Here is a 23,413-nt window from a genome sequence, read left to right as displayed (position 1 = left end):
AGTTACCAGTTCAAGCAGATTATTCATTCAAACCTAGGAAATCGAATATGATGAGCTGTATGCCCCATACTGCTGCTGAATGTAGAGAATTGAGCATTTATTTTGGTCAGAACTTTCGTGCCAGAAACCACTTTACATTCTTGAATCTGAATGTTCTTGCACCATACACTGTTGCTGCAGGAATACTTTGTGTCCTGCCTGTCTGTGTCTGCATTATTTGTGGTGTCCGTCGGAGAATATTCTTTAATCCATGTGCTTAGCTGTGATGTTATTCATTATCAAAACCAACCAAATACAAGGGTAACATATTTCTATGTTTTGAGGATGGCATTGCAGCTAGGAAAATGCAGTGGCGTTTTTCTTTGTGAGAAGTCGGCATGTCCAACCTTCATTTCCTAAAAATTCCGGCAGCACCCATGTCGCAGTGAATTTAGACGTTAATGCAATCAGCATTGAAGCAATGTTGCAACAGACTGTATTGCCACTGCCAAAATGACACGTCTGAGGCGTGTATGCAGCCAGGTTCCTATCTCGCTAATTTCTCTACATTCTGCAACACCTAGCTGCATCTCTGCAAAGACTGTTCTTGGAGCCTCTGTGAAATGCATCTAGCCAAAATTGTCTGAATGTACAAAATGTGGGTCCAATTCTGCCCAGCGCTGGAGAAGTTTCAAAGTTTATATTGTTTTAAATAAAAGAGTGGTACATACCTATGACACAAGGCGGTGTCAAAGGAGTTTGTTGAAAAGCGTCGCACACCCAATAGCCCAAGTGGGTCCAACAGTTGGTTTCAAACCCAGTTCTGTCAGTACAGTAGCTCTATGCTCTCCCTGGCTATACCTTTTTACGCTGTCCTTTGGACTACCCAGTAACCCAAGTCGGCATGAAAAAGGTTGGGCACGGGTATTCAGACATGCTATAAAATGGTTAAGTTCCCAAAGAGGCTAATTACACTAAGAGATTGAAAACTTTATTAATGTGTTAGCACTCTTAAGGTACTTCAGACTTTCTGGGCACTATCTATTGATCTATGGTTGTATCTAACCATTTTCAACCACTCCAAAGGGTGTAAACCGTTCTATGCTGATAACGCGCGTGCCGTTCGTTACTGGAAAGTACCGGGCTCGCAGCGTTAAAGAAAGGAAACGCATCAAGGCAGATAACGATTATTGTTGTGTGGCAGAAGGGGCAAGCCAAAGGGTGTAACTTTGCCTAAGAGTGTAGATGGCGCCTGCAAACATACTTCATACCATAATAGCGTTTTAATTTTACAATACATTTAACACAAATAACATTTCTTTTGTTAAAGCCCAAATATTTACAAAGTAAACACTATTTCTGTATTAAATTTTTTGGCGACCTAAAACATTTTGCTTCAACAAAGCGCAGGGCAATAGGGAGGTAGCAGTGGGTCTAGGAGCTTGTGTATGCTGTCTCATTTGTCCAGTGTCGAGCGGCCGCATTTTGCAAGTCTGCCATTTTTCGTCTGCACTGCGCAGTAGTGAGCGCGTTGGGCAAGTGGTGCCGGCGGAACTGCTTCACAAACGGTAAACAGAAAAAAATGCTAAACCTGCACCGCTGTTACGAGTGTGTTTTGTGTCTAGTGTGCAGCCGTTTATTGAATTTCGGTCGCGTGTCGTACTTTGTGCAACACTGTTGCAAGCGGCCGGACGATCGGCCGAACGTCTCCGCCCTGCCCCGCCCAGCGTCGCGTAGGAGCCTGCAGCTCATGGCCGCTAAATGCCTCACGCACTTGCTTTCTCAACTTTTTTTTTTTTTTTCTAATGCACATTGTATTGCTTGTCTCTCGTAAATCGTCCGCTCGGCTACAATGGTGCCGCGGTATAGTGTGGGGTGGAGAACTGAGGGCCGGTTCCGTCTTGTTTATCAACGCGTATACCGACGCACCGGTCTTTTCCTTCGGCTCCTCGCGGTGTGCTATGTGGGTCAGGCGATCGGCTTGGGTGGGCGCCGGTGTGGAGCCTAGGGCTTTCTTTCTCTTTAGCGCCGTGTCGCGCTGTTCCTTGCTCGCGTCTTTTTCGTTGCGTTATTACGGCCACCACCGCACGCAAGGTTGGGTCGCGCGCGTCCTTCTGCACGGCCGCTTTTGAAAAGATAACGAAAACTAGGCGCGGCCATAGCGCCGCTATCGCAACGTGCCTCCAGACACTTGGAAACTAATCCCCGCAGGGGCGTCTGCGTCAGCAGGCGTTTGGTGTGTTGCGACACCACGGACCCGAGCACACGAGGGTTGGACCCTCCGTGCGCGGCTTAGCCGTGTCCGGGGAAAGGGGGATCCTGGGGGTTGAGCCGATGCCGGGTGTTTGGACCTTTAAGGCCCCCCGGCGGAGGCAACACACCTCTTTGGCCTCTGCTTCACGTAGACGCACGGAGGAAGGAAACTAAGGAGAGGCCCTACCCCCTCCGCGCGCTAGGAGAAAAGTGTGGCGGAAACGACGTAGTAGGTTCTCATTTTCTTGCTGCTTTTTTATTTTTTTGTTGTATGGCCACGCCTTTTGGGCCACAATGGGGGCGTTGTTATGGTTTTGAGCGCTCACACGTGTTGCTCTGGCAGGTTTCGGGCCGTGGCAAAGGCGCTGAGTGGGCGGGTTTGCGTTAGTCACCGTGTCTTGTTGCGCTGTGTTACCTGCACCGTGCTCTGCCAGATGTTGCGCGAGCGCGCGACACCACGCGCAGCGCGGCGTGGTTTCGCGAAAGATGTAAACAAGAGAGGAGGGTGGACCAAAAGGCGGAGAATCGCCATGAGCAACGCCAAATTCCGGCTTCACTTTTGCTTCACTAAGAGTGACGTCAGGGCCTCTCCTTAGTTTCCTTCCTCCGTAACGTAGACGGCACCCCCGGACTGACCAACTTGGGGGAAATCGGCAGTCGCCTCTTCCTGTCTCTCTCTCCCCAAACCTTCGCCTTTATCTCTTATGGTACGTCCACACTAGCGACAAAAACGCGCGCGACACACCGCGCTGTCGCGCGCGGCAAGATTCACGAAAAGCGGCAGCAACGCGCGGCAAACGCGCGAATGGGTGCGAGACCCATTTTTCGCGGCAGACGCAAAACGACCACCAATCAGAAGCGAGCCGCTTTAAGCCGCGCTGTTGTGGCGCCAACTGTCGCATAAGCAAATAATCATAATCTATGGGCTCTGAGACTGAACAATGACACGCGCGCCGTAAAATCTCAGAGGCCATTTTAAGTCAAGGGGGCTGTTTTTGTTATGCCTTACCACACCTCCACTGAGGCGTCGACGAAGAATTCGCCTCGCATAGGAGGCGTTCTTGGAAACCGTTCGCGGATATGCGTGCCTCTATGATAAATCGAGCGTCGGACAAGGAGCTGCGCGCCAACCGCTGGCACATTATGGACAGCAGTTTGGCATTACAGGTGAGTAATTAGTGAAGGCGGGGAAGCAGAGTGTGCGCCTGGCCCTCAGTGTCCCTGTACCGCACCCAAAACTTTCTCGTCCGCTTTCTGGCACGTCGGCGTCGCACAAGTAAAGAACAAACAAGTATTATAGCGTTCAAAGTCACCAGTAGCTCCTCGTCCGTATCCGACATGCCTGAGCGTGGCCGGCAGTGGCGCAAAAAAACACAGACACTTCCGATGGAAGAAGAAATCGGCAGAACGGAGAGCGCGTTGTCACGAGAAGTATCGAATGGAACGAGACAACGCGGGACACCACGGGCCGCTGCCGCGTGCCGCAAAACGCGACTGTGGACTTGCCCGCACGCGTCTGCCGCGCGGGCGCTTGCCGCGTGCGGCGTGTCGCACGCGTTTTTGTCGCTAGTGTGGGCGTACCATTACTTTTCGATCTTTCCTGTCTTCTTCTCTCTTCCATTTACTTCCTTTCTTCACGGTGGCAAGGGTTAACCTTGTGTGGATATCCTACCTTGGGTACACCATATTTGGTTATAGCGACGGCGTACGGCTGGCGTCGTGCAGGCTTGTACACAAGCTCTGCCGCGTCCCCTCGTTGGGCTCCGTGGTGGGCGGTCGGCGCTGTTGCCGAACATGGCAGCACAAACCTCTGTCGTCTATGATCGGCGTCTGAAAAGATGCCGCACCGAAGTACCATTCCATTTCTCCTTTCGGAGCAACGCTCCATCCTTCTCCAAGTACTATGTAGTACATAGCGAAAGCAACATGCCAGTAAGAAAACTCTCACCATTCCTTGTAGCCAAATGCTTGAAAGAAAAAGTCGGACCGACGTACAAAGCCTCGAAAATGTCTAGCGGGGACCTCCTCCTAGAACTGAATGATAAAGACCAAGCAGAGAAGCTCACTGACCTTACCAGTATTGGCGACGCCACAGTGACAATTTCACCACATAGAACACTGAACACAAGCCGGGGAGTGATATCTGAAGAAGACTTTATTGGACTGAGCGATGAGGAACTCCTTGAGGGTTTCCAAGAACAAAATGTAACAAAAGTACAAAGAATAGTAATCCGTAGAAACGATCAAGAAATCCCCACTAAACATGTTATACTCACCTTCGGAACAAGCGTAATGCCTACCTCTCTCGATGCCGGTTATGTCAAAGTCAATGTGAGACCATATATCCCAAACCCCAGACGATGCTTCAAATGCCAAAGATTCGGACATGCTTCACATGCATGCCGACGACAAACAACTTGTGCTAAATGCAGCTCCAACGATCACCAATCTGAGCATTGCACCTCTTCACCATTTTGTGTTAACTGTAAAGGAGACCATCCAGCCTACTCGCGTTCGTGCCCATGCTGGAAAAAGGAAAAGGAGATCATTGCACTAACTGTAAAGGAATAAATCTCGTTCTTCGATCGAAGCCAGAAAACGACTGTCGTACCTTTTGCGACGCAGTTATGCCGATGTGATGCAGGCGGGGGCAGCGTCACAGAGGCCTCCGGAGTCCTCCGAGCCCACGCGCAGTGGTGCCGCAGTGACTCCTCCCGCCCCCGTGGTGGAAGCAGTCAGTACTGCTCCGCCCTCTTCAACGGTCCTGCAGACAGCAGTCCCGCAGGGCCCTAAGATCAAGCGCACTCCAAGGCCCGAGACACGTGTCTCGGCGCCAAACTCTCGGTCCTCCAGCGCCTCAGAGAGAGCAATGGAGGTCGAAACAAAAACCCCGGTGTCCTCGACACCAAAGGACAAGCGCTCTCTCGAGCGCGGTAAGAGGAACAAAATCCCAATAACAACTCTAAATAAGAAGGTGATAACCTAAGGGTTATCGCTCTGTTGTATCTGCCTTCTTCAGATCCATGTCACCTAACATCTTTCTTATCTCCCATTCACTCGTTTATATCATTTTTTACCTTTCAATTTTACAATGGCTTTTATGATCCAATGGAATTTGTGGGGAGCACGCGCGCTCATCTTCCCCCGCGCCGTCGCGTCGAGAGCCGGCATAGACAGGGGAGAGGCGCACTATGCCCTCTCCCGATTCTCCCTCACTCTCGGGACGCGCGCGCGCCCTTCCTCCCGACTCGCGGGCGGGTAGCTGACGGGTGAGGAGGACATTCCCCTCGCCCAGGTAAGAAAAGGTACAAAACAGCGCGACCGGGGGAGACCCTCTCTCTTGGGACGCCGACACCTGGACCGCCTGGACTAAGCACCTGCCGCATCCCGTGAGTGACCTCGCTTGTCTGACCCACCCAGTAAACGAGGCAAGCCTTTTTACTACTATTACTGAGAGGACGTCCCTCTGCGAGTGTTCGCTATTGTTAATAGCAATAAACGTTATTACCGTTGACACCTCTGGTTGCCTTATTCGTTCGAACCCGGCGTAGCCGCGATTCCCGCGCTACGGGTTGGGAGTACCACGAAGCGACTGCGTGGGGCTAGATCCGGAGCTCGCCTTCAGCTCTAGCCGCACGCAGAGTGGAACCCCCACAAATTGTGGAGGTCTCTTACGTAACTTAGGTGACATATAAGACCTGTTAATAAACTTCTCTCCTGTGGCCCTGTGCTTACAGGAAACCAACCTAGGCGATAAACACAAAAACATTTTAAAAGGCTTCACCGTTGTACGGCGCGACCGTACTCAGGCGAACCGGCTGTCAGGTGGTGTAGCCATTGTTCTTCCAGGTGGTATAGCAGCCAGAGAAGTTCCCATTAACACTCACATAGAAGCCGTTAATGTCACCGTTTTAGCTCACAAAACCATCACCATTTGTTCAGTATACATTCCGCCGCATTCACATTTTACCGTAAGAGACCTAGAGTTAATTTTAAACCAGCTACCTGAACCATTTTTAATTGGCGGTGATTTTAATTCGCATAACACATATGGGGTAGTAAAACTACTGACAACAGGGGTCAAACGCTTGAAGATTTTATCCTAACAAATGACATATGCCTTTTAAACACAGATGCGGCTACTTACTACTCCCCAAGCACCGGAGCTATGAGTTGCTTAGATCTAGCACTGTGCTCTCCATCTCTTTTTTGCGATTTTCAGTGGAATGTTATTCAGAACCCCTATGGTAGTGACCATATGCCCGCTATCATTAAAAGAACATCTACTTTTCCTACCATCCCACTGAGGCCACCCCGTTGGAAACTCCATCTAGCAGACTGGCCTCTCTTTACTGAAAAGGCCACTCTGGATAACATATCAGATGAGCTAACCATAGATGAAATGAACGATCAGATCACCGCCTGTATACTTGCTGCAGCAGCAGAAGCAATCCCACAATCGTCAGGCTTCCTAAGAAAAAACCTAAAACCCTGGTGGACGAAAGAATGTACGCAAACAAAAAAACTACAAAACAAACCGTGGGGTATCTTTCGGCGATACCCAACACAAGATAATCTACTCTCTTTCAAAAAAGCAAAAGCGAAAGCCAGGTACACATGCAGACAAGCAGAAAGACAGTCATGGAAAAATTATGTATCGTCTGTAAATAGTTCAATAACATCCAAATGAATGTGGGATCAGCTTCGCAAGTTTAGAGGCGATTATGCTTCTTACGCTATCCCCAAACTGTCACCTCCAGGCACACAAACAAATATAGAAGAACAAGCAGACATATTAGGGCAACATTTCCATGATATATCAAGCTCGAAAAACTACTCTGCTGCATTCCTGAAACATAAGCAATTAGCAGAAAAACTAAAGCTTCCGACCACAGGAAGTTCAGAAAGACTGTATAATGGCCCTCTAACACTTCCAGAAATCAACAGAGTCCTTACTAGTGGCAAAAAAACAGCACTCGGTCCGGACAGGGTACACTATGCAATGCTAGCTCACCTATCCCCTAACGCAGTTGAGACCTTGCTTCATTTCTTCAACATAATCTGGGAAAGGGGGAAAATGCCCAAAGAGTGGAAGAAAGCTATCATAATCCCGTTCTTGAAAGCTGGAAAGTCTCCCACAACAGCAACCAGTTATAGACCCATAGCACTCACAAGTTGTCTTGCAAAGTCCTATGAGGCCATCATCAACATAATATTGACATACGTCCTTGACACAGAAAGCATGCTAGATAACCATCAGTGTGGATACAAGAAAGGTTGCTCCACAACAGATCACCTAGTCCGGCTAGAAGACGAGATACGTGCGGCCTTCCTACACAAACAATATTGTCTCACTGTTTTCTTTGACTTAGAAAGGGCGTACGACACAACATGGAGGTTTGGTATATTAAGGGACCTAGCAGATTTAGGAATCCGAGGTAGAATGCTGAAATGTCTAGCCGATTTCATGTTGGGCCGAACATTCCAGGTGCGTTTAGGAACGGCATTGTCACGTGTATTCACTCAGGCAAATGGTGTGCCACAAGGATGCGTACTAAGCACAACACTCTTTATAGTAAAAATGAACTCCGTTAACAAAGTCATTCCCCCCTCTGTTATGCACTCCATATACGTCGATGATCTGCAAATAGCGTGCCGCGCCTCAAACTTACATACATGTGAAAGGCAGCTCCAGATAACAATTAATAAACTAATGGAGTGGGCTGAAAAAAATGGCTTCTGCTTCTCTACTCAAAAAACCGTTACAGTGCTATTCTCGCAAAAACGAGGATTGTACTTAGACCCGCTTCTAAAATTGAATGATGTCGCACTGCCGGCAAAACAAGAATGTAAATTCTTGGGAGTAATGTTTGATAAAAAACTAAACTTCCTAGCCCACATTAAAACACTAAAAATTAAGGCAAATAAAGCATTGAATATCCTAAAGGTTCTGTCTCATAAGCACTGGGGTTCTGACCGAACCTGTCTTTTACGTATTTACCGGTCTCTCGTGCGTAGCCTTTTAGACTACGGCTCCGTGGTTTATGGTTCAGCCAGGCAGTCCTACATCCAACTACTTGATCCAGTACATAACCTTGGATTGCGACTGGCAAGTGGTGCCTACAGAACGTCACCCATTCAAAGTTTATATGTTGACTGTAATGAACCCTCCTTACAGCAGCGCAGAGCATTACTCACTTTTTCCTACGTACTCAGAATTCAGTCATCACCTCAACACATATGCTACAACATCCTTACGCAGTGCAACTCACGCTTACACTACAGAAATAAACCGAATATGATTAGGCCACTTGTCCTGCGGTATGAGCAGTACTGTCGGGATTATGACATTCCCCACGAAGTCCTCCAGGTTGCCAAGAAACCACAACGGTTGGCCCCATGGTACCATTTCACACAGTTGTGTGACTGGACACTAACACATTTAAAGAAAAGAGACACTCCACACGAACACATCATACAAGAATTCCGTGCTCTTCAGGACAAGTATCAAAATCACATGGAATTCTACACGGATGGCTCCAAAATAAAAGAACACGTGGGTGTAGGGGCCGTAACAGACAATTGGGAAACAAGTATTCGTCTACCAAAACATGCTTCGGTTTTCACTGCTGAAGTTTATGCTGTATGGGTAGTAGTTAAAAAGATTATCACTGGCAAGCATAAAAACACAGTCATATACACTGATTCCTTAAGTACACTGAAGGCTCTAAATCTGAAATCTGAGTGTGAACCCCTGCTAGGGGATATATTAAACGTGGTCGCGCTTAATAAATGTGGGAGATCAATCCGCTTCTGCTGGGTACCAAGTCATGTTGGGATACCGGGTAACGAAGCAGCCGATAGATGTGCATCGATGGCAGCAAACAAAGATATAACAAACACAACACTTCCATACAAAGATAGCATCCGCGCGATTAGAAAAGCCTTAACGGCGAAATGGCAACGCGAATGGGACCGTTGTGCTGACAACAAACTACATCTCACGAAACCCATAGTTGGCGAGTGGAAGTCATGCTATCATCAGGAGCGGTTCATCGAAGTAGTTTTATGCCGACTACGCATTGGGCACACACACCTCACACACAATTACTTACTTACGAAAGAAGACACACCAACATGCGAGAAATGTCAACAGCCACTAACAGTTATGCACATATTACTCACGTGTACGCAGACTGAAACACACAGACGAACACTTTTGCACAAATTATATCAACTACACATACCTCCACACCCTGCTCTAATTTTAGGTGATGATCCGCTAGTCACATTTTGTAACATCCGTAAATTTCTAGACGACACTGGACTTTTACATAAAATGTAGATTATTAACAAAGCCTTTTCCTTCATTCACTGGATTTTGAAACACCTCGTGTTTGGCGCAGCATAGCCTTAGCCGTTTTTGCGCCATTAAACCCCATTTAACTAACTAACTTGGAAACTAATTGGAAAGGCCAGCAGATGCTGCTAAATTTAGCTATAATAACATTCACCCCTACTTATTGGAGGAAACAAATTTCGCATTTCGTACGTTGTTTTGTTCATTCATGGATGCGCAGCATCCCAGGTGAAATATTCACTTGAAAACTGCGTTCTTTGGATTATATATAGATCACCATACCCATTTGTAGATAACTGAAACTGTTTAAAACCAGCAATGGCCTTTAGCAGGGAAGAAGCTTGGGCGTGTCCAGCTACTACTGGGCGTGTACTATTGGGCGTGTCCAGCTACTACTAATGGCCAGCTACTACTGGCCGAGCTGCCCAATGATACAGTTTAACAAGTCTATCGTTTTTCAACTGCGACAGCCTGCAAAACCTTAAGTGCGCTTTCAAACATACATATATAGCCCCCAACTTTGGTCAAGCGAGGCAGCAATTAACTATACGAATGGCGAACACATAGGCATTACAAATGCCACTCAATCCCCCTCGCACCATCGTAATTGTACGTGCTTCTGCCTCTGTCTTTATTTCTCAGAGATAACACATCTGTGACATATATCATTCTGTAGACCCAGCATAGACTGCATCTCGACATTGGATGCATACGTAATGCCACTACAGACCTCGGCAAGCATCCCAGGTTCTGCAGAGTGTTCCGAGAATTTTCCCATCCACCTATATTGCCTGCTTGCCCCCGCATTCCAACGCCATTTGGCGTGTGAGTGCTGACTACTAATAGTGTGACACAGAAGGAAGCATAGGAGCCGCAATACCTTCATGCAGTTTTCGAATGTGTCTGTATTCAAGAAGAAAAAAAAGTCATCAATCATTACAAATGCTATGAGTGAATAAGAGCACTGCGGAGCCCTTTCCAATACTGATGAGTGAAAGTGTTCTCACAGCATTTTCTCTCTTCTTTAAAAGAAACAAATTGAATGATGGCAGCAATGAGTCAGATACACGTGTACTACAGTCCACTGTTAATGAGAATTCCTAAATGGTAATAAAGAAAAGATAAATAACTGCAACCATTGCACACTGTTTTTTGGAAAGAAAGCAAATTATACGAAATGCCAGGCAGACATCTATATATATATATATATATATATGTGGGTGTGTATCTCAAATAAAATTCAGTCCATTTTCTTCTGTATCATGAATTGAGGACATTGAATTCAGCATGAATTTTTCGGTAGTGATCGCCATACCACACAGCCAACTGCCAACCAAGAGTGATGCAATTCTGAGATCCCAGTCACTGTACTTGTTGCCTGGTGTGCCATAAAAAAAAAAAAAGAAGCCAGGCCAATGTTTGTGGAAGTAACTGCAGATGAACTCACCTCATCTTTAATTACCATTCTGCTTTTTGCACAAGTGAGATGAGCTCATCCATAGTAGGCTCGGGTTTAAGCATGCTTGAGTCTTTGCTGTGAAGCGATTATTGGGATGAGTAATTGTAAACTTCATTTCCTTAGAACATATGTGCACAATATTAAAGGGGGCATGCATATTTCCTGACCATTTAATAATCATAATGAGGAAAGCATAAGGTAGCAAGCAAAATAGGTTCTAGAAATTTGCATCTAAAATCTGTGTGAGTAGGCATGTGCACAGAGGTCCATAATCTGGCTGTTCCAAGCACAAGATGACACTTCCCTGCAAGCTTTGCATAAGAGGCACAAATATGCATCTAACATAGAGAAACACGCACTACGTAAAGAAAAGCTGCCCGGGTTAACTATTACTCATCAATCCCTACTCAGGTCACTGTCACTCAAAAAAGGTAAATAAAAAAAACCACACGCTACATTGTAGTATTTGACCAGTCACACTTGTTTGCTTCTTCACATGTTTTGAGGACACCTTTACCCAGCTGCTTGTGTCTGTGAGGGCGCAAGCGATAAACTTGTTAACTGAGTCACTGTTATCGTTATGTACCTTGCTGCCTTTTAAGCAATTATTTTCATTCCTTTCCTGATGTTTTTGACAGCTACCATGGGCTAATCATTTGATTTTCCGAGTTCCACAACAGCAATTTTAGAGTAGTGACAATTACACAAATGAGTTGCTTATGAGCAATGGAAAAACTATCTGAATAAGAATAATAAAAGCATTACACATACTGAGCCATGACAATACTCAACAATTACACAACTTTGTAACTTTGTGTAACTGCTTGTAGTGATACTTCAGTAGACTGCCTGCAAGACAAACATAAAGGAACCTTTAAAATATTTTTAATCTGAAATTCCTATTACCATAAGTGCACTGAATCCTACGGAAGCTAAACAACGGTACTATTTTGTTTGTCAAAGAGCTCATTCTAACACAGCTTTTCTTTTTTTTAAGAAAGTCTACTGTGTTCTCTTGGTGACTATGTTGGAAAGCAGCAATGTCAGATTTTCTTTGCTTTTGGTTATTTTCCACAAGAAACAATGCAGTTTCTTTTCTCTCTGCACTTTAGTTCAGATTTTCTTTTTGATTAATCCCACATCAATGCACAATATTCAAATCCTAAATTTGCAAACTTTAATGCTTGATTTTAAGGCTGCATTGAACTGGATGATGTTCTGTTTGCTATTCAAACATTTGCAATATTTGAACACGCCTGCTGCTAGGATACGCAAATTCCCAAAGCCGTGCAAATCATTAGGCACCCATGTCTCTCCTTTGTCTGGGCCTTTATACAAATGTTGTTGTCCACTTTATGCCATTTTGTAACAGTAGCTATGAGTCACTATGAGCGCTAACCATGTAAAGACACACGAATAGTGCCCATCTCGTGTGTCCTTGTGTGTGTGATCATTTGCTTTGCTCTAAACCTATTGCAAGCTGTGAGTCAAATAAGCCTAAACCATTATTCTTATTGTGAGGAAGAATGCCTTCACATTAAAAGTTTATACCTGGAACTGACATATTTTGTCCCATTTTGCTAAGGTCTTTCATTGCTAACAGGCAAGCTGCTTATTCGCTTGCTCTGCTGCATTATGAGTGGTGCTGCTGACTCGTGGCAGGCTGCATTTGCCATCACTCAGATCTCAGTACCTAAACTCCAAAAAGGAAAGCGAAAATGGCAGCTAGCGGATATATATATAGATTCGTAGTTGCATAAATCATTAGCAGGCTATACTGACAGAGGTGCAAAGAGTGAATGTTTCTTGCTCATGTGCAGCATTCATCCCATTTTCTCACACACCTCTGCAGATCCCCCGCAATCGTTGCTGTAGGAACCACCACCGGGCTTGGACATGTCTCTGACTCCCATTGAGAAGCTTCGCCACCAGTGCCTCCAGCGTGGTGCACACGGCATCAAAGGATTCGCACGGTAAGTCCAAGCTGTCTGGTTGGACACGCTGCCTTGGCACGACACAGTGGCATCAACTGCAATGCAGGACAGGGGTAACTGGAGACCACTGGGAAAGGTCTTTACACTGCACTGGACCTGGTTAGGCCAATGATTATGTACAGTATCAGCTCTGAAATCAGCGATTGGGCAACATCTCATCTGGTAGGGAAGTAAACCCTTATTAAAGAGAAGGCAACAATAGGATGTCAACCAAAGCGGTGTGGTGTTTTGATTAATGAAGTGAAAAGCTTGGCGAGTTGGAATTGTAGCTTACTTTGAATCAGCGCCAGAAAAGAGATGACAACACAAAAAGGTAGGACGCAGGGCGTGCTCATCCTGTGTTCTTCCTCTTTGTGTTACCATCATTTCTTGTGCTGATTCAAAGAAAGGGGTTTAATATTTTACCTCCCACATGGAAGCGTTGTTCACTCTTTGATCATACTTTGGTCGATGGTCAGTTTATCCTTCTTTTAATGTGTATATATGTGTCAGTTCTACTTGTGTTGGAGTACCCTTCTGTGGTTGCTTCCTCAAACTACACTTCCCTAATCTCTGTGCCTGTATCGATATACGTGTTTTCTTTTATGTCTGCTTTGTTTGCTGCCTGCAGTGAATTGAATATACATAGGAGCCAGTGCATTGTGCTATGTTTGCCTGCTATTTAGATTGTGAGTAGGGAATGCCACAGCTGAAAGAGAGATTCAGCACACCATTTGGGTGCTCTGTGCAATGTTGAACCCGTGAATTCTTGGCTGTGAAGTCAGCAGCCAGAATCTGTCTGCTGAAAATGCTTCGTCCCCATGCTCAAGGCATAGTCGAGAGCTGTCTGGTAACTATATTTCACTTAGTGGCTACTTCACAGGTCACAGCAATAGGTGTACCTTTTAAAATGTTCATCATAGAAAACAAGCTTATCATGCATTTCATTAGTACTTGAAATGTTTGTATAATTTCTGTCTGCACATGTGCCATGTGCCAAACAGCATGCACTGTGGAGATAGGGAGGTTAAATAAGAGCTTCAGCCTTTATTATTTCTTGCCCACTGGTATATTGTGCACTCCCATGCATATCACTGAAAGTGCACTCGGTAATCCTGATTTTAGTGGCTGCCATATTCCAGTGCTGAGCATGAGCTCATGGGTTTGCATTCCAGTTGCACCAGCCGCATACCAGTGGATGTGGAAGCAAGAAGGCTTCAGTGCTTCCATTCATGATGCGCATAATAGGGAAGCCTAGATGGTCAGAATGGGTCCATAGCCTGCCCCTTCTGTGATGCTCCCCACAGCCCGCAGCATAGCTCCGCTAGTGGGATTTTTAATCAGTGCTAGTATTTATTTGGCTTGGGAGAGTCGGGCAGCTATGGAGACGTGCTACGCCCCTGCCGAAGTGGCTCATGTTGCTTTCGATATTGAAAGGTGAAAGGGAGAATATTGTTACAGCCTATATTTCTTCTTTCTTTTTCTGTTCCTTTAAACAAAATCAATGACTATATTTTCAAGAAGGGTCATTCTGGTGATTGGTGTAATCCTTAACGCAGTGCGCACTTGTGCTGTGCAGGCACTTCCGCATCATGGATCACTCCAGGGACAAGAAGATCGACGTGGAAGAGTTCAAGCAGGGTCTGCACGACTTCAACTTGGAGCTGAGCGCCAGCGAGGTGGACGCCCTGTTCAAGGACCTCGACAAGGATGGCAGCGGCACCATCTCCTTCAATGAGTTCCTCGTTGCTCTCAGGGTGAGTGCATCACAACTTTAATCCTAACATAAACTTGTACTACAAAGCCAAAGGAAGAACCTTGAAAATTTCATGACAGACACTGCCATTAGCGATTGAAAAGACCCAAACCCTTTGTTGCATGCTGGGCACGTGAACTCATCTCTCCATTTCCATCCCCGAATTTCTGCATACCTATTAGGATATGTGGAAAAAATACAGCATGCAACAACACTCACCTGCCCAGCTACCACCTCCCTGGTCAAGTGCGTGGATCACTACACCAAAAAATAAATTCACAGCTATGCCACTACAAGGTATACTTGCAGATTACAGGCAAAAGTGATTGTTTCCTCTTCGTATTCCATAACGCAGAATAACCTTCGCCACACCTGTTGAAGCTAACATTTCTTAATGTGGTGGCAGGAACTTCGCCTTTTGGAGCAAAAGAAAACTGTCAGCGTGTACACTTAGTGGAGCTGATGCTCATGTTGTCCACTGTAGTGGACATTCTATATCTTGTGAAATGACCACTGGGAGGCTTGTAAAAAAATGTTCTTGGCTTTTTCTGGATGCACAATGATAAAGAAACTAAAGGTAACCAAAATTAGTATGGGTAATTTTTCCTTGTGCAACAAAAGGTTGGCTATTCCTGGTTAATATACCATTGTCCCAAGTGGTGAGGAGTGCTACTGAAGTAGTTTTGGCAGACACGATGGCTTCAGTAGAACCTCGAGAGCTTAGTTTCACCTCAGGCATAAAGTGCTAACTTCATATAAACAGAAATGCAGCAGATTCGATGAGATGGTATTAGTATACAACGAAACTTTGTGTGAGTGCATAAAGAGTCGAAACACGAGCACGCACACACACGCAAGCGCAAGTGCACACAAACTGTGCCGAGCCTTTTGTTAAGCGGAATCACTGTCTACTAGCAAGTACGACGAACACCCCGAATGCACCATGGTCTCAGAGGCAGCATGTGCATACGTACGCAGTGCAATTTGAAGCCACCTTCTATCTGCAAGAAGCGTTTACTTCATCATCACCAGCACCTGTGGATCGCAAAAACGAGTACCATCTGGTGATGCTGCAAAGAATCCAGCGGCACATGTACTGCACTTTTATTCGTTGGCCTACTCGTCAAGAGAGCAGCCAGGCTGCTGTGCCCATGGTCATCAAATAAAAAAAAAAAATAGAACAGCTGAAAGCTGACGTAACCAGTACTCCACTTCCAACGGACGAAAACATTTACACTACTACCCAGAGCTAATTCGAAAGTTTTATTGACTCCTGTGTCTCTTAAGGTCGCCAGAAGTACATTCATTGCGTGCAGTGAACTGGCAAACCTAGCCTATGGGCCAATCAAGTTCTGTAGCTCAACAAACAAGTCGTGACACAATTCTACTGCATCCTTCAGACTTTGTCTATTACATGTTTACCAACCACAGACGAACATCAATCTTTTTTTCTCTTTTCTTTCCCCACTGTTGCATATATGGGTCTGTACATGTTTCTATATTGTTGAGAATGAAAAGTGAAAATGAAGAACATTGTGCGTGTCTTCTGGAAAAAAGGCATTCTGCCCACATTAGCAAGTCTCATAGATGAGTTGCCACAAGTGTACAGTCTGCTGCCTACTGCTTTGTGAGGCACAGATGTCCGTTGCGAGACTCACAACTACCTTAGTATTCCATGCGAGTTCTCTCCTGTGTTCACTGCGTGCAGCCTCCAATGTCGGCGGCCCGTTTGGAGCACGTCCAACGGGCATTCTACAAGATGGACAAGACCGGAGAGGGAATCATCACTATCCGTGACCTCAAGGGTTTGTACAACGCTAGGCAGCCCAAGTTCCAGAACAGGGAGCTCTCTGAGGATGAGGCGTTTGAGCTCTTCCTGAAGGACTTCGACAGTCCCAATGACCCCGATGGCAAGGTGAGAACGCAAATGAGTTGGTAGTTGATCCTGAGCAGCATGCTTGAGTAAACAAATAATGCAGAGGTTACTGATTTATTTATTTATTTATCTATCTATCTATTAATTATTCATTCATTCACATTTCCTGCAGTGCCGTGAAGGCATAATTGCAAGCGAGATACAAACGTACAGCTTTCAAAGATAGTCATGCGGCATGGGCTCAACCTCTGGTAAAAAAGAAAAAAAAAATTGTACACCCATGCGTTTTATTCACATTTTCTCCTGTCAATAAATCTTGTCTTTATCCAAATTAGCACTGTGTTGAACAACATACATTTTAATAGCATAGAATTGATTTGAAGATATTCACAAACTAAGAGTATAGTTTAGTTCATCTTTAGTGGGAAACACGGGAGACAGGCTTGAAAAACCTGTTGCGGTAGCTCAATGGCTATGGCGTTGGACTACTGAGCTCAAGGTCGCGGGTTCACTCCCTGCCGTGGTGACCACATTTTGATAGGTGTGAAGTGCAAAAATGCCTGGGTACCATGCAATGGGTGCACATTAGAGCCCCCTGGGTGGTCAGACTTAATCTGGAGTCCAACCCTCCCGCATTCCTCATAATCAGATTGTGGTTTTGGCACATAAAACCATGGAATATTATTATTTAAATTTTTTAGGCACCTGAAGAAAAGAAATGCAAGGCAGCTCCAACTGTGCTTTTTCGAAAAATGACTCCAACTTAAAGTGCCCTCCCTGACTTATTTGTACAACCTGTGACGACAGCACAGGTAATTAATTTCAGTTTGTGAAAGTTTTGCAGGAGTATAGCTCACACAACAATTCTCCGCATGACACGCCTCTAATGCTTTGTCTAACATGAGCGCCCAGCTATGATGACTCATTCATAAATGTTCGTGAAATCTTTTGTTTTAGGCTTATGTGCTGTTTCAGTGTCGCATTACAGAATTGTACAGCTTAGAATGGCTATACCCTCGAAACAAGACACTGTATGTACGCTTTGCTGAATATGCACTAAAAAGCCCTGGCTTGCTTACGTTGTATTTTGGCACTTTTCTGCCGGCTTGCCTGTTGTGTAGTAATGACAATGCACTGACCTGTAGTACCACCAACACGTTTTGGGTCACTGGTGATGTTTACCTCTGCAGGTGACAATCGATGAATTCATCGACTACTATGCGGGCGTGAGTGCCTCCATTGACACGGATGCCTACTTCGACCTCATGATGAGGAATGCCTGGAAGATCTGAGCACCTAAAAAAAAAGGAAAATGAGTCCACCCTTGTTTGGCCACGTGACCCTTGCCACTAGCCACGTGAGGCACAGATGTCACACGCGCTTTTTGTGCCGTCCCAGCTGAAACCGTCGTAGTCGTGCAGTCATCCTCTAACACGTAACTCGTCTTAACAATTCTCTTTCAGCTTCATGGGATGCGCTTTTTATTGACAGGCTTATTATTCAGGGCGTCTTATCGTTTGCATTTCGGTCTTAATTATTAATTTTGTAAAACCTTGATACGTCTTATCTGTACTTTACTGTACATTTGGAAAGGTTGTTTGCTTGTGTCTTGCGTGACGTGGTAAAAGAAGGAATATTTTTATGCGTGCAAGGGTCAAACCCACATTTTAAGTTCCTGTGCTGACCAAATGGGGTTACAACATGTTTGCATCACCACTACTGCATGCATGTTTATGACAATATGAGTGAGAAAGCTGGTGTTTTTCTTTCATGCATTGGCAGATGTCCTGGTGCATAGTATCATCTGAAACACTTTTTAAATTTTTGCTGAAGTCTCGTATAAATGCCCAAATCTATCAGTTAAGGTGAGTTGACGTATTAAAGTAGCTGTGCTGTTAGGACTAATTCCCAAGAAGCTTCTCTAGCCTTCAGCTATCGACTCATCTTAGAATATGGCTATGCTGGTAAATTATAGGTTTTGTTAAGTAGTTAGTGGCTTTGAAAGTTGTTCCACCAAGTCAGTTGTTTACCTTCAGCAGAACGAAAGAAGAAGAGTACAGTGTAAACCACAAGCACATCAGGTAGAAAGTACAGTGAAGAAGTTGTCGTTGGATGGCTAGGAAGAATAGTACCAGCAATTTTGACACTTGGGATGTGTTGGAGGATTTGCAGGGCTCTTTCTACACGTTCCTAAACCAAGTTCGTGTCTTAGAATGACAGCACTTCAGGGCCCAAACTGGTTATTTTCTTTCTAGAAAAAGCATTGCAGTGTTTATGCTGTTGGACTGTTTCAAGTTAAACATGATTTCAATGTTGAAGTAGTTGCTTCAGGGCGACTTAAGACTTATCATTCCTGTCGGTGATGGATTGACATGTTATCTGACATGCTGTGATGTACCGTATGCAATGCAATACCTGTGATGGCTGTGTGTTGAAGTTTCGGGCATTGCAGAGAGCTAGGATTTGGTAATGGTGTTGTTTTATCATGGCATGACAGTTCGTTTGTTAACTGGAACTCAAAGGATTAACACATGTTCTCATTGACATCAGCCAAAACATGTTATCAAGTGAGTTACTCAAACCACATTGTGTGCATTCGTGCAAAAAGAATTTTCACATATTGTTTGCTGTGACATTCTTTCATTCTACACAAGTTCAAATGCCAAGGTGTGTTATGTGGCAAAGTGCTTGCCCTTTTGTGGACTAATTTATAAATCTTCCAACATTCCTAGTCTGAGATCTGTGAAAAATCTGTACACCGTTTCCACGGTGCTAACATGGTACCAAGCGTTGCTTGCCAACTTTTTGCTGTCAAATTGCCCTTTACAGGAGACTATGTATCATGCATTATGCAGGATTTATAAAGTTTTCTGGCAGTGTCACATTTCAATGCAGAAGTTATTTGTTATCACATCAGCAACGTTTGTACCACCTTTTGTTGGACCAATTGCGGTTCTTGATGCATACTATTTGACGACAGTTTTACAAGCACTGTCCATGCCAGAGTTGCTGGTGCAAATTTTGGTTTGTTCTGCATCAAGGTGGAACAAGCTGCCTGAAGAGCAAGTATGTTCCCAAAATGAAGAATTGTTTATATGCGGAGTCATTCTTGAATAAATAAAGGTATGGAAGTCTACTAGCTGCACTTCCAATTCAGTGCGATGTTCAAGGTGATGCTTGATTAGCCATTCTGGTGACCGTTATCGTTATTTCACCAGTGGTCAGTGAATAAATAATCACTGGAGCACTTCGTTGTACTGCTGTCATTGCAAAATGTCATGTTGCTCACCCACATAAATGAATCGGTGAAGTCGGGCACTATTCGTACAACTAGATGCCTGTGCAATGAAGGTCTTCCGTGTATGAATCTGGGTTTCATCCATTTACGCTACTTAGCTTGGGTCAGGCTGAGGTGGTGTGAATAGCAAGTAGCTTTCAAGGAAGGTTTCTAAGCTCACAAACCGCCTGCAACATTGTTCTAACTCTTGTTCGAGCCACAATTCTGACATAGTTACTGCCTCACCAATTTTACTTACTACTATGCACGAGCTGGCTGTCATGCCAAGCTTTTAATGGTGACACGAAAGGGGGGAACAAGTGCTTTCGGGGCATGCCTAAAACTTCAAAATTTCTTTCTTTAATGACTGAGCCAATGAGCATGGAGTGTGCATGATTGGCAACATGGGCAGCGTACAGTCTAATGAGTAGATATTATGTGGTAAACTTATGTGGCCTGCCTACTCCTGCGGTCTAGCTGTTTTACAGTCACTGAATGCTGGTGCACATCACTGTTCGACTGACGCTTTTGTCAATGACCGCATTCTTTTTATCTTGCAAAACTCAAGCAGTCTGACGCTAACGTTACTGACTTGAAGCGCACATAATTTCTTTAAAATTTCTTTTAGCATGCAGTGTACAAGTTCGTTGAATATAGGGCTTTGAATAACTTTGGAACTAACGACATGAAGATGCTGGTACAAGCGAGATTTCGTGAAAGGTTTCTAAGCACAAGCTCTGGTTGGTGGTGGCAAAGTCTATTGTAGGTACGTAACTCTGCACGTTTCCAGTCTTGGGTGCAATATCCCTCGGTGACACTACTTTTGTTATGGTCTCAAGGTGTTTTATGTGTTTGTTATTCTAGTAAATGTGCCTCATCCACCGCCTTTTTGTTCTTGTCATTTACTTATACTGCTGTCTTCAACACTAGCATGCATCTTGTTAATTTATTTTCACCTTGTTAATTTATTTTCGGCACACTTTGAGCACGTGTTCTTCTGAAACTGTGTTGCCTTTATGATCCAAATAAAGAAAGCTTCTGAAATACTGTTGCTGTTTCGTCACACCTCGCCACGAAGGTTTGTTCACGTTTTTGAGAGAAGCATCTGGGGTGTTGCAGATGACGGTGCTGTCTTCAAAATGGTAAATTCAACTTCTACAGTCATTGCCAGTGCATGTGTTGAACGAGTTGAACCTCGACATAGTGGACATGCATATGAAGTAAATCTATAATGTTTATTGTCGACATATGAATCATGTCCAGAAAATTGCAAAATGTCACAATCACTCGCATGTGTAGCCTGATATTTGAAGTTACCAGTTCAAGCAGATTGTTCATTCAAACCAAGAAAATCGAATATGATGAGCTGTATGCCCCATACTGCTGCTGAATGTGGAGAATTGAGCATTTATTTTGGTCAGAACTTTCGTGCCAGAAACCACTTTATATTCTTGAATCTGAATGTTCTTGCACCATACGCTGTTGCTGCAGGAATACTTTGTGTCCTGCCTGTCTTTGTCTGCATTATTTGTGGTGTCCGTCGGAGAATATTCTTTAATTCATGTGCTTAACTGTGATGTTATTCATTATCAAAACCAACCAAATACAAGGGTAACATATTTCTATGTTTTGAGGATGGCATTGCAGCTAGGAAAATACAGCGGCATATTTCTTTGTGAGAAGTCCGCATGTCCAGCCTTCATCTCCTAAAAATTCCGGCAGCACTCATGTCGCAGTGAATTTAGTCATTAATGCAATCAGCACTGAAGCAATGTTGCAACAGACTGTATTGCCACTGCCAAAATGTCACATGTGAGGCATGTATGCAGCCAGGCTCCTATCTCGCTAATTTCTCTACATTCTGCAACACCTAGCTGCATCGCTGCGAAGACTGTTCTTGGAGCCTGCCAACGCTCGTGCCACTGCTCGCGCGTACGTCATCGTTTTCTCCTGGCTCCAGTGCCGCTCATCATGCCAGTGTTCCCATACTGTGCCTCCTTCTGGAAAGGCACTGATGGCACTGGCCCACTGCCTTTCGGTGAGTTCCATAGAATAAAGAACGAGAGTTCTGTCGTGCGCTCCAATGGACGAACCTTCGACAGAGATGGTACAAAAAGCCATATGGTCATAGAGACAGACCACGTTAGCTGGCGTGCGTCGTATTGCTACCAGTCGGTGTGGCAATTTCAGTGAGTTCTGTTGTGCGCTCCAATGGGCGAGCCTTACTTTGACTTCTCACTCAGTGGCTGCACCCGGCTCCTTTGGACGTCCACGCAAGTACGCGAACAAGGCCGAGGCACATGATGCGATATATGATACAAGGCAGCATGAAAACAAGACCGTTACAGTTTGCAAAACGAGTTGTCATCAGGCAGATGTCGCAATGCTTTCACATTCATCCATGTAGGGATATACCCAACGTTACTAGACTAGGGATATACCTAAGTGGCCCTTGACATTTTTTTTTTCTTTCAATTCCCATGTGCTAGTGAATATTGTGCGAGTGTGCTGCACGAGGTCTGGCCTACCTTAATAATTTTGCCTCCTTGTGTTCGTGGCATTACCCTTTTTGGGGGTATGCAAATGTCATTTTTGACATTCTGCTTGATTGTGATGCTCTTCATTACGAAAACCAGTGACTGAAGAGGCTTACATGCATATATCTCCTATAGGGATTGCTTTCTGTGAGAATTCTGTAAGGGCTTCCTTTTTTCTTCTATATAGTTCGTGTCGAAACATTCTTCGAAATTCACCAACAATTACAATACCCCCCTAAAGTGCAATTTGAGCACAGCTATACGTGTTTTTATTTCGCGATATATTGGCTGGCGCGATCAATCTGTCTCGTGCGGCATGTTGCAAAAGGAGCGAAGTGTCGGGCGACTGCCACGCTAATCTGGAGGTCGGGAGAGGCAACGCGTGGGTGACGCGGGGGCGCGATTCACAGCAGTCGCCGCAGACGAACCTCCCAGACGATCCCCCACTACTCTGGCGCCATCTCGTGGCCGTCGTCGCCGCACTGCGCTTGCGCTTTCCGCCTCGTGGCTCTGCTACATCCTCCTCCTCCGCTTTCCACCTCGTCTCTTTCATCCCCCTCTGTGCTCTGCGTTCGCTTGGTTACGCCGACGCTCACCGCAGGAAAGGGAGCCCAAGAGCTGCGCTCTAAAAACGAAAAGCTTTTCTCATATTTTTCTTGAGCAACTCCACCCCTGAGGGTGTGTGTAAGAATTATAAGGCGGATGCAACGGTTTGTGCAATGAATTTCTGAGACCACCATCATCATCCACCAGCGGCATCAGCTAACGTTATCGAAGCAGCTGGCCATGTATTCGAACTGCTGAGCCATGTCGATTAACGAGGCCTGCGGCGCACAGAAATTGCGTGTGAACCCGGCGTTTGTTGATAGGCCTGCCGTCATGCACCGTTTTCAAAAAGTACGCGACTCGTTCCTAGATGGCGTCAGCAAACATACTTCATAAC

General features: G+C 45.1%; 1 protein-coding gene across 2 annotated transcripts; it reads left to right on the top strand.

Annotated features, from left to right (window-relative positions):
* Positions 1-1,436: 1,436 nt before the first annotated feature.
* Positions 1,437-20,977, top strand: LOC126518371 (calcyphosin-like protein). 2 transcript variants are annotated; one of them, XM_050168235.3, is made up of 5 exons: positions 1,437-1,547; positions 12,904-13,024; positions 14,604-14,781; positions 16,489-16,695; positions 17,847-20,977. In XM_050168235.3, the coding sequence occupies exons 2-5, from the start codon at positions 12,948-12,950 to the stop codon at positions 17,946-17,948; spliced, it is 564 nt and encodes a 187-aa protein (XP_050024192.1). In that variant the 5' UTR covers positions 1,437-1,547; positions 12,904-12,947; the 3' UTR covers positions 17,949-20,977. The 2 variants fall into 2 exon arrangements, with proteins under 2 accessions (XP_050024192.1, XP_054920474.1); XM_055064499.2 differs by lacking the exon at positions 1,437-1,547 and adding an exon at positions 5,239-5,621.
* Positions 20,978-23,413: the final 2,436 nt, after the last annotated feature.

This window comes from Dermacentor andersoni, chromosome 11, assembly GCF_023375885.2.
Source record: "Dermacentor andersoni chromosome 11, qqDerAnde1_hic_scaffold, whole genome shotgun sequence".
Lineage (NCBI taxonomy): Eukaryota > Metazoa > Arthropoda > Arachnida > Ixodida > Ixodidae > Dermacentor > Dermacentor andersoni.
Note: the sequence above shows the minus strand (reverse complement) of the source record. Positions and strands in the feature narration are given on the sequence as shown.

Coding starts and splice junctions, on each gene's coding strand:
- LOC126518371 (XM_050168235.3), top strand. CDS start 12,948: ATGTCTCTGACTCCCATTGAGAAGCTTCGCCACCAGTGCCTCCAGCGT. Junction 13,025..14,603: donor GGCATCAAAGGATTCGCACG/GTAAGTCCAAGC, acceptor TGTGCTGTGCAG/GCACTTCCGCATCATGGATC. Junction 14,782..16,488: donor AGTTCCTCGTTGCTCTCAGG/GTGAGTGCATCA, acceptor CACTGCGTGCAG/CCTCCAATGTCGGCGGCCCG.